Source organism: Mixophyes fleayi, chromosome 6, assembly GCF_038048845.1.
Source record: "Mixophyes fleayi isolate aMixFle1 chromosome 6, aMixFle1.hap1, whole genome shotgun sequence".
NCBI classification, from domain to species: Eukaryota; Metazoa; Chordata; class Amphibia; order Anura; family Limnodynastidae; genus Mixophyes; species Mixophyes fleayi.
In genome coordinates this window covers 6811994-6825559 of record NC_134407.1, presented here as the reverse complement: position 1 = coordinate 6825559, position 13566 = coordinate 6811994, and the positions used below count along the sequence as shown (strand labels likewise).

At 39.1% G+C, this 13566-nt stretch overlaps 1 protein-coding gene across 2 annotated transcripts in view; it reads left to right on the top strand.

Moving 5' to 3' along the window:
- Positions 1 to 13566, top strand: part of RBM20 (RNA binding motif protein 20) — a 154617-nt gene that overhangs the window by 124075 nt on the left and 16976 nt on the right. For both annotated transcript variants that reach the window (XM_075215709.1, XM_075215708.1), the window contains exons 6-10: positions 1433 to 1576; positions 3673 to 3804; positions 8231 to 8310; positions 8401 to 9025; positions 10165 to 10263. In XM_075215709.1, coding sequence (XP_075071810.1) covers positions 1433 to 1576; positions 3673 to 3804; positions 8231 to 8310; positions 8401 to 9025; positions 10165 to 10263 — 1080 coding nt within the window. The remainder of the gene's footprint in view (positions 1 to 1432; positions 1577 to 3672; positions 3805 to 8230; positions 8311 to 8400; positions 9026 to 10164; positions 10264 to 13566) is intronic.

The following is a 13566-nucleotide window of genomic DNA, read 5'->3' as shown; positions in this document are numbered from 1 at the left end:
GCAAGAGACATAGCAGAAAACTAGTAACTTTGAGATGCCCAGAGCTTGACGTGGCTGCATGCGCTCCAGTTTGGCATGCCCTTATTGTGCATTGTTACAGGCTAACGCCCCTTCCCTGCCCCGTTCATTACCAGAAATCATAGGCTGTAGTAAGTGTCCTTTGCGTATGTAGATGCAATGAACATTGCTGTGTTCACTAGCGTATATCTCAGTTCTGGGAATGCACATGGTGATTTTGCGTACAATACGCACAAAATCGACATATACGTGCCTGGATGAATAAGGCCCAGTGTGTTTATGATTTTTATACCATTGACAGACTGATCCACATAATAAAACAAGTGGCTGATAGCTGCCCAGTCACATACGCTTTAGTGATGATAAAACCCATGACAGATATTTCTTGAGACCACTTCTGCAAAGACAACTTTGTATCTTCTGTCTGTAATCCCGAATTTCACTTCTTTGATCCACCTCGTAGTTATACAAGTGTTAAGCTCTCTGTCCACTCCAGGAAAAGTGTAGTGGGAGAGCTAAGCAATAACTTGTCATCCATCCAGCATTATTTCTCCCAGGCTCGTAAGTGGCTGCTAACACTGAGTCAGAAGGGAAAAGCATAGAGCACGTACAAATTATGATATTCCGAGACACTTCTCAGCCAAAGGAAAAATATTTGATCAAAATGCTGAATTCATGAGGAAATACTTAGACAAGTTGGTATATCTTTTGTGACTGGACGGATATTTTTGATTGCGAAGCATTAATAAGTGGCAGCGAGTTTAATATAAATATATACGTGACACATAGGGAAGTAATTTATAGTGTCTCCTAGCTTAATGTGTGTCTGAGCTCTGACACAGTTTTGTGTTACAGGATGATATATGATGTGATGATATATGGCGATACTGTGCGAAGTGCAGAACATCATGTAATACACCTGTACTAACCTTGGCTCAAGTTTTCTAAAACAGTTTAGTGTTTCTAAAAAAGGCACAAAGAAAACATGTGTAAGTTGAGGAATACAGAAGTAGAATATTGTAAGATAAGACCTCTCTGCCATTACTCAGAACTGTAGCTCCATAAAGTAGTTTCATAAGCCTGATAATGATTTTCCATAAATCAGCAATATGGGACAGTTTGATATGAAGCCAGAACTATCCATTACCCAGCTGTGAATAAACTGATTTGGGTGGAGCCACATGCTTCCTGCAGAATTACATATGTCAGTGAATCTTATTATTGTATCGTTTGTAGCCATCACCTTACCAAGTCACTTTCATTTTTATAAGTCGTCTGTATTTATGAAGATCTTTATTTGTTCAGTGACATCCTGACAATGACTGTTTATTGAATAACAATGCATTAATCTGGGTTCTGATGTTTGATCACTGAAAACATGAAAATGGTATATTTATACTGTGTGTTTCCTCAGTTCGCACAAAAGAAGTCTTCTGATGGGCGTGTGGTCCATATTTGCAATCTCCCTGAAGGAAGCTGCAATGAGAATGATGTTGTTAATCTAGGACTACCTTTTGGGAAGGTTACCAACTACATCTTGATGAAATCAACAAACCAGGTAACCTGTCGTGTTTCATTCCCCATCCCAGGACGAATGCTTCATAGAGAAAATGCATGGAGCAGAGCAAAAATGATACCACAGAAAGTGCAGAAATAGACATGAGAGTGTACAATAAGTGCAGGGATCAGAAACACTTCCAAAGAGTTTACATTCTATTTATACACACACCGATCTAACACAACATTAAAAGCACCTGTCTAATATTGTGCAGGACTCTACAAGACCTCCAAAGGTGTCCTGTGGTATTTGGCACCAAGACATTAGCAGCAGATCCTTTAAGTCCCGTAAGATGCGAGGTGGGGCCTTCATAGCTTGGACTTGTTTTTCTAGAACATCCCCCAGATGCTCGATTGGATTGAGATTTGGGGATCTGGTGGCCAAGTCAACACCTTGAACTCTTTGTCACGTTCCTCAAACCATTCCTGAATAATTTTTGCAGTGTGTCACGGTGCATTAACCTGATGAAAGAGGTCCCTGCCATCAGGGAGTACCATTGCCATGAAGGGGTGTACTTGATCTGCAACAGTGTTTGGGTAGATGGTACGTTTGAAAGTAACATCAACATGAATGCCAGGACCCAAGATTTCCAAGCAGAACATTGCCCAGAGCATCACACTACCTCCGCTGTCTTGCCTTCTTCCCATAGTGCATCCTGGTGCCATCTCTACCCCAAGTAAACGACACACACACCTGACCGTGCACATGCTGTAAAAGAAAATGTAATTCATCAGACCAGATCTCCTTCTTCCATTGCTCCATGGTTCAGTTCTGGTGCTCACATGCCCATTGTAGGCGCTTTCGGAAATGAACAGGGGTCAGCATGGGCACTTTGACCGGCATGCGGCTCTGCAGCCCCATACGCAGCAAGTTGTGATGCACTGTGTGTTCTGACAAATTTCTATCATAGCCAGCATTAACTTTTTCAGTAATTTGTGCTACAGTAGCTCTTCTGTGGGATTGGACCAGACAGGCTAGCCTTCGCTCCCCACATGCATCAGTGGACCACTTTTGGTACTAACCACTGCATACTGGGAACACCCCACAACCCCTGCCATTTTGGAGATATTCTGACCCTGTTGTCTAGCCATCAAAATTTGTCAAAGTCGCTCAGATCCTTACGTTTGCCTATTTTTCCTGCTTTCAATACATCAACTTCAGTAACAGACTGTTCACTTGCTGCCTAATATATCCCTACCCCTTGACAGGTGCCATTGTAACGAGATAATTTTGCTATTTCTTTTCACATGTCAGTGGTTTCTAATAATGTTGTTACTGATCAGTGTGTGCGTGTCTGTATATGTATGTATGTATATATACATATGTGTTTGTAAAATGATAATACGTGTAGACATTATGTTAAGATGCTTGCATATTTAGGACTATTTTGTAACGAGCTTCAGTGCCTGGATCTGTGCACCAATATGGCGGCTCTTGTATAATTATTATAAATACTATATATTATACATTATAAATATGATGCAATGTATGGAGAAAGCACAATTACAGGTAGCAGATACCCCCTCCTCCTACTCAAAACAAAAGGACTGATTTTTGTTTTTATATGCTGACTGTTAAGAAGGTACCGGCAATTGAGTAATCCTATTCTTTCAGTAGGATGGCTTTGGTATCAAGCAGGCAGATTTGATGTGGATAAATGCATTTATAGTCATACCAGTGTAAAGAAACATTCAGACACACAAATCTAACACATGTAATAACTACTGTCCCAGTGCTCTACAACATGACAAAGTATTTCTCCAGTGCTAAATTCTACTATAAACTTATTGAATTATGTACCATGCAGCGTGTTGTACAATATCATTTAATGACTAAGAAAACTTGGCAATATTAAATATTGTACTATCACTCCTGTTTTGTGCTTAGGTGTATTGGAGAAGCCAATTTAGAACCAAAGAAATATGATTATTTATCATCTTAATACAGCACATTTTCTCACGTTTGTGCATTTACCATTATGAAACAATAGATTAATGAGTGATTGTGCATGTGGTTTTGTGACTAGTAGGTGCTCTCAGAACGCTGCTATTACTGACTACATATGGAACTTTCTCTTATTCTGAAAATCAATACAGGCATTTGTAGAAATGGCATACACAGAGGCAGCAGAGGCGATGGTACAGTTCTATCAGGAGAAGCCAGCAATGATAAATGAGGAAAAGTTATTGATCCGCATGTCAAAGAGATACAGAGAGCTGCAACTGAAGGTAAGAGGCTGTATACTTTATCAAGTCACAAGGGTCTGATCTGATGTTTCTAGATGTTAGAGACGCAACATTTCGCTAGCTATGTGGGGGCTGGGCAGTCAGAAAAATACAATATATACAAAATGCATATATATATATATACCAAATGCATAATAATGTGTATAATTCAGGAGGCTTTAGTTAATCAAGCTTTTAGTGACTACATCTGCAGGGGCAGAGATTCACAATGGAACTGAGAACACAGATTAATTCATTCAGTTCCATTACTTGAATAACATTGTATAGGAATGGTCTCAAACATACAATGTTTAAAATAATATATTACATATATTGTAAAAACACATAAAACCTACATCTAAAAACATATATTCAGACACATATGTATGGAAATATAAATATATATACAAAAATAAATACACACACATACACACGCACATACATGCAGTGAAAATGCATGTGTGTGTATATCAGTGGCGCACGCAGGGGGGGTTTCTGGGTCTCCAGAACCCCCCCTTTCACTAACTAGGTGCCCACCATAGCGGCACTGTACTATACAGCAGCCACGGCGCTGTCAAAGAAGCGTCCGCGGCGGTGTTGTATTGTTTACAGCACCGCCGCGGACGCTTCTTTGACAACGCCGCGGCTGCTGTATAGGACAGCGCTGCCGAAAACGGAGCTGCGGCTCTCTCCTGTGTTTTGTTTTGGGGTTTTTTTGGGTCAGGGGGCGAAACCCCCCCCCTGACAATCCTGCGTGCACCCCTGTATATCTATATATCTATATATCTCTATAGCTATATCTATAGATATAGTCTTGATAAATGGCTGTGTGAAGCCCGAAACTTCGACTTCTTTTTTTATGGAATATAGACTTTATAATTTGGAACAGTTCTGTGAGTGCCTCCTAATTATATTAATATATATTGTAGGAAAGAGGCCACACCTCTCATGCATAGGGACAGGTGAGATACCGGGAAGTCTGCAGGGGAAGGCTACATACAGAATTCATTCTGTACACAGACAAACTCCTAGCCTACACACACACACAAGTGGTCTAATGAGGTAATTAGATCATATATCTATATATCTCTATAGCTATATCTATAGATATAGTCTTGATAAATGGCTGTGTGAAGCCCGAAACTTCGACTTCTTTTTTTATGGAATATAGACTTTATAATTTGGAACAGTTCTGTGAGTGCCTCCTAATTATATTAATATATATTGTAGGAAAGAGGCCACACCTCTCATGCATAGGGACAGGTGAGGTACCGGGAAGTCTGCAGGGGAAGGCTACATACAGAATTAATTCTGTACACAGACAAACTCCTAGCCTACACACACACACACAAGTGGTCTAATGAGGTAATTAGATCAAGGGGAGTAGACTTGTTTATGTAAAACCTGAGTTGGACAATTGTGTTTGTGACTGATGCTGGAAGAACTGGCCAGTAGGTAGAGAGCCAGGCTGTGTTTAGCATAGCATTATGGTCACCAGGAGGTGTAAACAACGCCACATTATTTACTGGTGTAATCCTGACGAAGTATTGCTCTTTATTGTGACACATTCAATAAAGCACCGTTTAATTTGAAGCTGTCTGTGTCTGATCATTGTGTCAGTGCCAGAAGTAATACAAGTGATATCAGGAATATATATATATATATATATATATATATATATATATATATATATATATATATATATATATATATATATATATATATATATATATATATATTAGTGTATATGTGCATATAGATAGATAGATATTTTCATTTTGGAAACACAATAGAGTGACCTTGTGAACTGAAGTTATTACTAAAAAGTCTTCTGAGCTATAATGGCAGATTTAAGCGTTACTTACCTTTAAGACCTTCAACATGTAAAAGAGTTTGGAGACTACTACTAAATTAATATTTTTTATTTGCATGTCATTTGCATCCTCTTATCCTTAAGGTCTCTTAAGTTTAAAGTAACGCCAAAGTGCTACCTAAACAGGTGTTAAATTTGCTTTCTTAGAGCAGAAGTTCTTACTTTTAAGGAAACCTTAAAAGCATCAACGGCCAGTTAAGGTCAGTAACGATGTTTAGAGCATCTGGGCCGTTGATCCTAAAGTCAGTGCATGTTATGGTTCCCATATTAACAGGTGTGATGCTAGCTAGTAGAAGAATGATGCTACAACTGCCTAGAAATAGAACACAGTAGTAACATTGTATGCTCTCAATGTGTCATTATAGTAAGTGACATTCATTTTAACCTCTCCCGTCTTGATTATCTTACCCTGCAGGAGTTGGGCTAGGAAGTGTTTACAACTCTGCAGGAGCTCTGCTAACACATTACATAACGTTTTATCCATGGTCAGGCCAGAATAATATCTGATGGACATCTAGTGCTGCTATGTATTTATATAAGCCAATCACAGAGAGATTGTTCTATGCAGCCTGTGGAGGAAAGAAAACATGGAAGCTGGATACGACAGACTGTGAAAAAGGCAGATGTATCTAGGTGCCTCTAAGCACCTGCAGTGCTGTTGTACCAGGAGTTAGTTTGACATTGATTGGCCTGGGTTGTGTGAGGCTCACAAGCCTCCTTTGGGTTCCACACCTGTGGTTAGATGTTATTATGATGTTACAGATATTGTTTGTTAATGTATGCCTACAAAATATTTATTCTAAAGAAACTCAGGTTTAAGAGGGGATACCAGCCCACTCACACTCAAAATGGAAATCCCATTCTGGTTCAAGCAAGAAACACCGTGGTCTGTGGTATCATATGGTAATATGTGTTAATATATGATTTTTTTTAGGCGTTTGTAATTTACTAATTAGCTCATGTGGTATCAATAAATTGTTACAACACAATGGTTGGCAGAGAAGTACACATCCTGTATGGATATCAGCAATCTTTTGCCAATCTGAAATTTAACTAGGTACCAGCTAATCCAAAAACAGCTGGGCCATTAATCCTACCCTTGTAAATTCCCACAAAATGTAAATGTTATTTTCATTGGAGTATTTCACTTCAGTTTCTCAGACAACACCAATTCGGTGACTGTATATGCTAGTGGCAATCATTACTACAGCAGGAGCTATACGTTTTTTTTTCTCATCCACAACTTCCCGATCAAATCTTTTGACCTAAAGTAGATGCCAGGACAGGTAGTCCCTTCTAAAATGCATGTTAAGTCCATGGCCTTTGTAAACTGTAACAAACTACTTTATCACTAAAGCTGTGTCTCCTTGATCATAGCGCTGTGAGATGCATGCACATATTAAATCTACAGTTTGTTTGACGTCTTCCTGGATTTTAAACAGTAAGTGACCTGTTCTCCAGGGTGTGATTGGTGAGGCTGTGTAATATACATCTGGAAAAAGTGCTACATGTGTGTCACATTTTTCTGTGCTACACGTCAGATAAACCACCCAGGTTGTAACATTTCTGTCTTGGAGAAACCTGATGAGCAGAACCCAAGGGCAGATATAGAGAATAGTAAATCACTGATGAGCTGAATGGTATTAATAGAGTGAACTTGACACCCTGAAGTCTTGCAATTTGTTATACATTAATGTACATTAACCCCTGAGGGAGAGCAGGGCTGAGTGAGGCCAAGCTGTTTTTAGCTTCTGTCTGTACTTGTGTTATACCAAATTTGCCAGGAAGAGCTGTGCATTCCCCAGCATTTAATTCAGGGACATGGGCTTGTCTGTGGCAGCTGCACAACCCCCTGGACTTTTCCTGACCTGAGGGATTAGACAGAGCATGTGCCACTGGTAACTGTGCAGCTCAGCACTACAGTTATCTGTGTATGTAGTCTGAGCAAATAATTATATTTGTCTGTGTTTCTTATGGACGATGATTTATAAAAGTCTAAAAAGTTCTTATCCTAAGAAACATTACATAACAAAACTCACGAATAGGGTGAGGTGGGTTACAATGACCAAAAACCCTCCACTATAAATAAAACCAAGCATCCAGAAACAAGATGGGTGTGCAGTACCCTATATCCAACTGAAGAAACCTCAAATAGTGTAGCAATTAACAGCACTGTGTACATAGTTTGTGTAACAAAACTGATAATTTAATGGCTTTTGCTATCAATATGTTTGTAGGGTCGTGAGTTCATGCTTCCAGAGATGTAACTAAGGATTAATGGGCCTCACGGCATACATTTTAAAGGGATTTCTTATATATTAGCTGCTGGATGGCTGCACCAGTAAGGAAAGAGCACATGACAATCTACTGATTATAAGTTCACCATCCGGCCAGACCTACAAGTTCTAATCCCAACCATGCAAGATGCACCATCCATTGTTTTAAAAGAAATTAGCTACATTTACTAATAATTAAATATTGATTTGGTTTTAATTCTGTTTACATCACAGTTTATCCTCTTATTGGATATTAACATTGACATCTTTCTCTTTGTAGAAGCCAGGTAAGACTGTTGATGCCATTATCTATGACATACATTCACAAAGGGAAAGAGACATGTTTCGTGATACAGACAGGTAAGACATGACATGAGATTAGAATAAAATTGGGAATATTGGGGTTTATTTCTCTTTACCTGTTGTTGAAACATTTGTTTCTATTTGCAGATATCGAAATGAAAGGACGAGATCACGCAGCCCAGTTAGTCGCTCTTTGTCTCCAAGGTCCCACACTCCTAGCTTTACATCATGTAGTTCCACGCACAGTCCCCTAGGAGCATCTAGAACAGAATGGGGAAATGGTAGGGAGTCCTGGGATCAGCCAGCATATGGCAGGTGGGAGGATGATCGAGAAAAAGGTGCATGGAGAGACAATGGAGAAGAAAATAGGGACAGGACTGACCACTGGGTACATGATCGAAGGCATTACTCCAGGCAGACTGACAAGCAAGTGCTTGATGATCGAATTGATGGGTCTAGAGGACACAGGGAAAAATATAGCAATCCTCATTCATCGTCCAGGTATAAAGGCAGAAAAGGGGAACAATACAGGAAAGAATCCAAGACAAAATCAGAGCCAAAATCCCCAGATGCAACTGGACAAACAAAGAGGAAAGAAGAGGCCAAGTTACGAGAAGTCAAGGATAGTCACATGGAAGATACAAGCAAGAAAGACACCACTGAGGCTAAACCACACCAAGAGAACAAAGAAGCTGATGACAACACACAGCAGAATGTGAATAAGAGAAATATAATACCTAAAACAAGTGAGGAAAATAAAGATGGTGAACAGGTAACTCGGATTTAAATTTAAATTTCTGTCGTAATATTAGTGATTTCCTGTTCTTGAACAACTAAAAACAGAGGTTTATTTTAAACATTAAAGACCTGCTTGAATTAATATATTAAATATATTAATAAATATATTAATAAATATATTAATATAAACCCCTGTTCTGCGCCACGAACAGGAGTTTCAGCTAGAGGACCAGCCGCAATGATTGTGGTTTCTCATTGGTTCTCTTACCATCACCTTGCTCCTTAACATCACACAGCCCTGATTTTCAGCCTAAAGCTGGGTACACAGTACACACTACAGAACATTTCTCCCAAGGAGATTTCTGTAACAATTTTACCAATGACTGAAAGTCTCGATGAGCATGCAGATTCCTGTGTGCACACCTACATGATTTCCCTTCAGATCTGTGCTCTTCATCTCTCATAACCATCTACTGAAAAGATTGTGACTCTGTAAACTCAATGGAGATCTGGCTACACAGCCGGTCGTGAGTGCATACACATTGCAGAATTTACCTGACATAGTTGCACCGTTTATAGAGAATTGTAGTCCGCTTTTAAAATCAAATGAAACAATATGATGTACTTTTGTACGATAAAACATGATCGTGGGAGTGTACACACTAATGTGGAGTTAACGGTCGTTTATTGTGTGATTGGCACGATAGTCAGGTGAAAAAACCCTGGGGTGTTTATCCAACTTAACATTAATCACGTAGCCCGTGAAAAAGGGCTGCATAGAACAAGGGGGCCAGAGACACAATGCTCTGGTTTCTCATTAGGTGTTAATGTAGCTTATTCATTTTCTTCCATTCCCCAAAGCAGGGAGATTGTTTTATACAACAAGAATGCCTGATTAATCTGTGTTCTTCCATTTGTATGGAAAGCCACCGGGATATCAATAATATTAGAGCTGACAAATGTAAATAACTAAAATAGCAAATAAAATGAGGACCTGTTAGTCATTATATATAAGTAGTTTTGGGTGTAATGTTAAATTACAAAGTTTTAGCCTACACAAATATATAAATGGAAGTTTTTCTTATTTGTATTCCAGATAAAACCAATGTATGTAAGTGTACTGTGGATATTGTCTTTTTCACCCACTGATTTGTTGTGATACATTTCTGTCAGACTGGAAATAGAGAAGAAACGACTAACCATAACTCTGTGCCAGACAAAGCTAAGAAGGAGTTGGAAGAACCAGATATTGAACCTGCGATTAGACAGAAAGTAAGTAGAACAGGATTCAGAAACCTGATTTTGGCTTTATCCTCTAGGTAGATAGAAAGTGAGTAATGACATATACGGGTTTCCATTACTGGACCACAACCATTCAGATAATTTCCAAAACAGATAAATGAGGTAATGATGTCAGGGTTATGATGATCAATGATGATACATTGATTTGTATCAAATTACATATTTATAGAATAAATTTCTTTCTTAATTTTGGAACACTGTCTGTCCAAGTACTTCACCTATTTTTGCTGTCAGACTGATGGTTCTTCCAATGGTCCATATGACTCAGCTTCACCCTTCACTGACAGTGACAAGGGCTCTTATTGCATATAGCTGTTGTTGCTCAGTGATAGTTTCAATGAGAATCCTCTTTAGTATATGAAAAAGCTCCTTTTGTTGGCTGAAACCACCTGCGATTTCATTGGATGGAAATCGAATGAAATTGCGGAACTTTCCTCTCCATAAGCTTTCAACTAGTGGAATGTTCTCAGCCCTGTTAACATCCAGAGACCAGTATCCATTTCTGAGAGACAGGGCAATAAGGTTAGTGGTGGCAGGAAGATGGTGCACTGAACATGGGCATGAGTAAGATCTGCTGGGCAGAACGTTGTGCGTGATACTGTAATACTTGCTGCAGAGCTTTAAGTGGCAGGAAATAGAAAACACTATTTCCTTTTTGGTCATTCCATGCACTGTGCTATGCGTCCATCTACCATGTAGTTCCAAAATAACAGGTTGTTTTCATGGACTCTGAAATATGACCACCATATGCAGATGATGTCCAGAGGTGTGCAACCTGTGGACATCATCTGCACTTCTGTCTGTGACACCGTACAGAGCTACATTTACAAAACCAGCATGGCTTTTGTTCATGTCACACTGGGGAAAATTGTGCAAAAACAATGTGCTGTACAATTGTATACACAAATACAGAAAGAAGCACATAACACCCAGCAAACACTTAGAAATAGTGCTCTGTTAAAACCACACCCACTTTTTCCATAACTGGTATCACTCCAGCGCAAACAGGAAAAAGCATGCAAATGTGATCACAAATATGTGTATTATTAAAAAACAAAATATATATGTTGTGATGTTTTCCCTCTGCTGGTTTTATAAATGTTGCTCACAAAGTTCTATTTCTATGCAGAGTTGCACAATGCACAGATTAGTAAGTGGAAGGAGACTTTGTCTCTGTCATAGATGTTCTTCTGAAGACCATAAACACAGCTCCTTAATAAGAACACACAAAGGGGATACATAACCCTTTCTTCATGGCTGCTCACAGATTGTGTACCGTACGAGGGATAGAAAATAATCATTAAGCAGTGCTCTTGTGATTCCTTAGTTTAATCCCAAAAGCCTTTAGCTGAGCTACTAACGTGCCCTTTAATCTAATAATAAATCAACAATTTGCCGTGTTAACCTACCAGTCATTAAGAGATGGTATTGCATGAACTTAAGCATTTAGAGCCTAAAAAAAGAACTGTACCCATTGATGAAAATGATCCGTTGACTTGTGTCCCAGCCTATGTTATTTCATCTGTAGCAGTCGAATTTGATATATAGTTGACACTGGTTTGCATAGCTGTTGTGTAAGGAAATTGCCCTGCATTGACCTTGCCTTGTTGCTTTACTTTACACTGTTTTTTTACATGTTAGCTGCATATATAAATTACATTGCATGAATTCCCTTGGCAATAGTAACTCAAAGGCACCCATGATTCAGATGTATGTCATACAGTGTACACACATGATAAAGCTTGTATATCTAGATATAACTACATATGTTCCCCAGCTACAGATTTGCTGTCATTGACATTGGTTGGGGACTTTGCAGTCTATTTATTTTTCTCTGGTAGCTAATGGTAAATGATACATTTGTGGCTAATGAATATTTGTGTCTGAGAAAATGTCCTGGGAATACCTCCAGCTCTGTCTCTTTCTAATCATCAGCTGAGGGTCAGATGTAGACGCTATCAATATCTGTGTGGGCAGACAAACTGGTCTCCCAAGCACGGACAGTATCTACTATAGCAGGACTGAGACCAGATTATTAGACAGCCGGCTCTGACAATACTGCAGCAAATTTAACCGTCAGAGATTCATATTTCTCAAGGTTATTTTATTTGAGAACTTTCCAGATACTTTTAAGATAATGCGACTAATCAGCAGTAATTCTAGCTGCGACTAATTCTACTGATATATAACTAGAAAACAGAAGTATTTTGTTACAGCTACCTTGTGAACAGTGCAGATGTAAACACTGCAAAAACTCACATGACCATTCTAATAGCTTATAAAGAAATAAACAACATTTACATAGCTCTAGTACAGAGCCCCCTAAGAACCCTCTAAGAATTCTTTATTATCTTCCTACATAAGTGACATAATACTCGTACACTTGATCTCCTCCAAGCAGTCTTTGCATAGAGTGTGGCATCATGGCTCTTTTAACCGATGCTTTGTTCTTAGCAGTCTCAATCTACTATAGATTATAAGGATATTTGAAGTTACTTCTCAATTCAGTGTCCTGTATAAAAGTTAAAACAATCTTTTCAGCAATATAATGTATAGTTTATGTCCACAGGGATCTTTCTCACAGGACACTGTAGCGCATACACATACCATCTCCCACTACCGCCTAGTGCATTATTGCAGCTGTTAGGGGCCTATTTATCATCCATCTTTTTTTATGTGGAAACTTTTCAATCCTTATCTCCTTGATAAGAATTGAAAGTTTCCGGCAATGTATCAAGAAAGTTCTCAGGGACAGCAGTGCCGATAACCTGCTGTCCCTGAGAGTAACTCTTCATCGCAATCTCTTCTCATCCGAAGAAAGCTGCATTGAACCTCTCCTCTTTTTTTTGTTAGTGCACAAGCGCCGACCGAAAACCTCGGGCATGCGCACTAACATCCTGGACTGCAAGAAATGTGAGTCATGTGACAGGGAGGGATCACATGATCCCTCCACACATGCTCTTCAGAGCAGAGCTGAGAGATGTGAAAGATTTCAGTCAGTGCATGCCAGCCTAGTGTACATTAACATGTAGAAAAAGAGAAAAATTTCACTAGGCAGACTTTCATACATAGAGGTAATGAGCATTCCACATAAACTGTTACAGGGAGTGCTCAGAAAAACGATAGGAAATGCAAAGCAGCAGATATCTGCTGCGATGCTACGATAAACTGTTGTTTTCGGGGATTTAACACGGGGGAAGTTTGATAAATAGGCCCCTATATGCCTTGCGCACAATCACTGCATGAAAAACTTTCACTTTACTTTGTGACAAT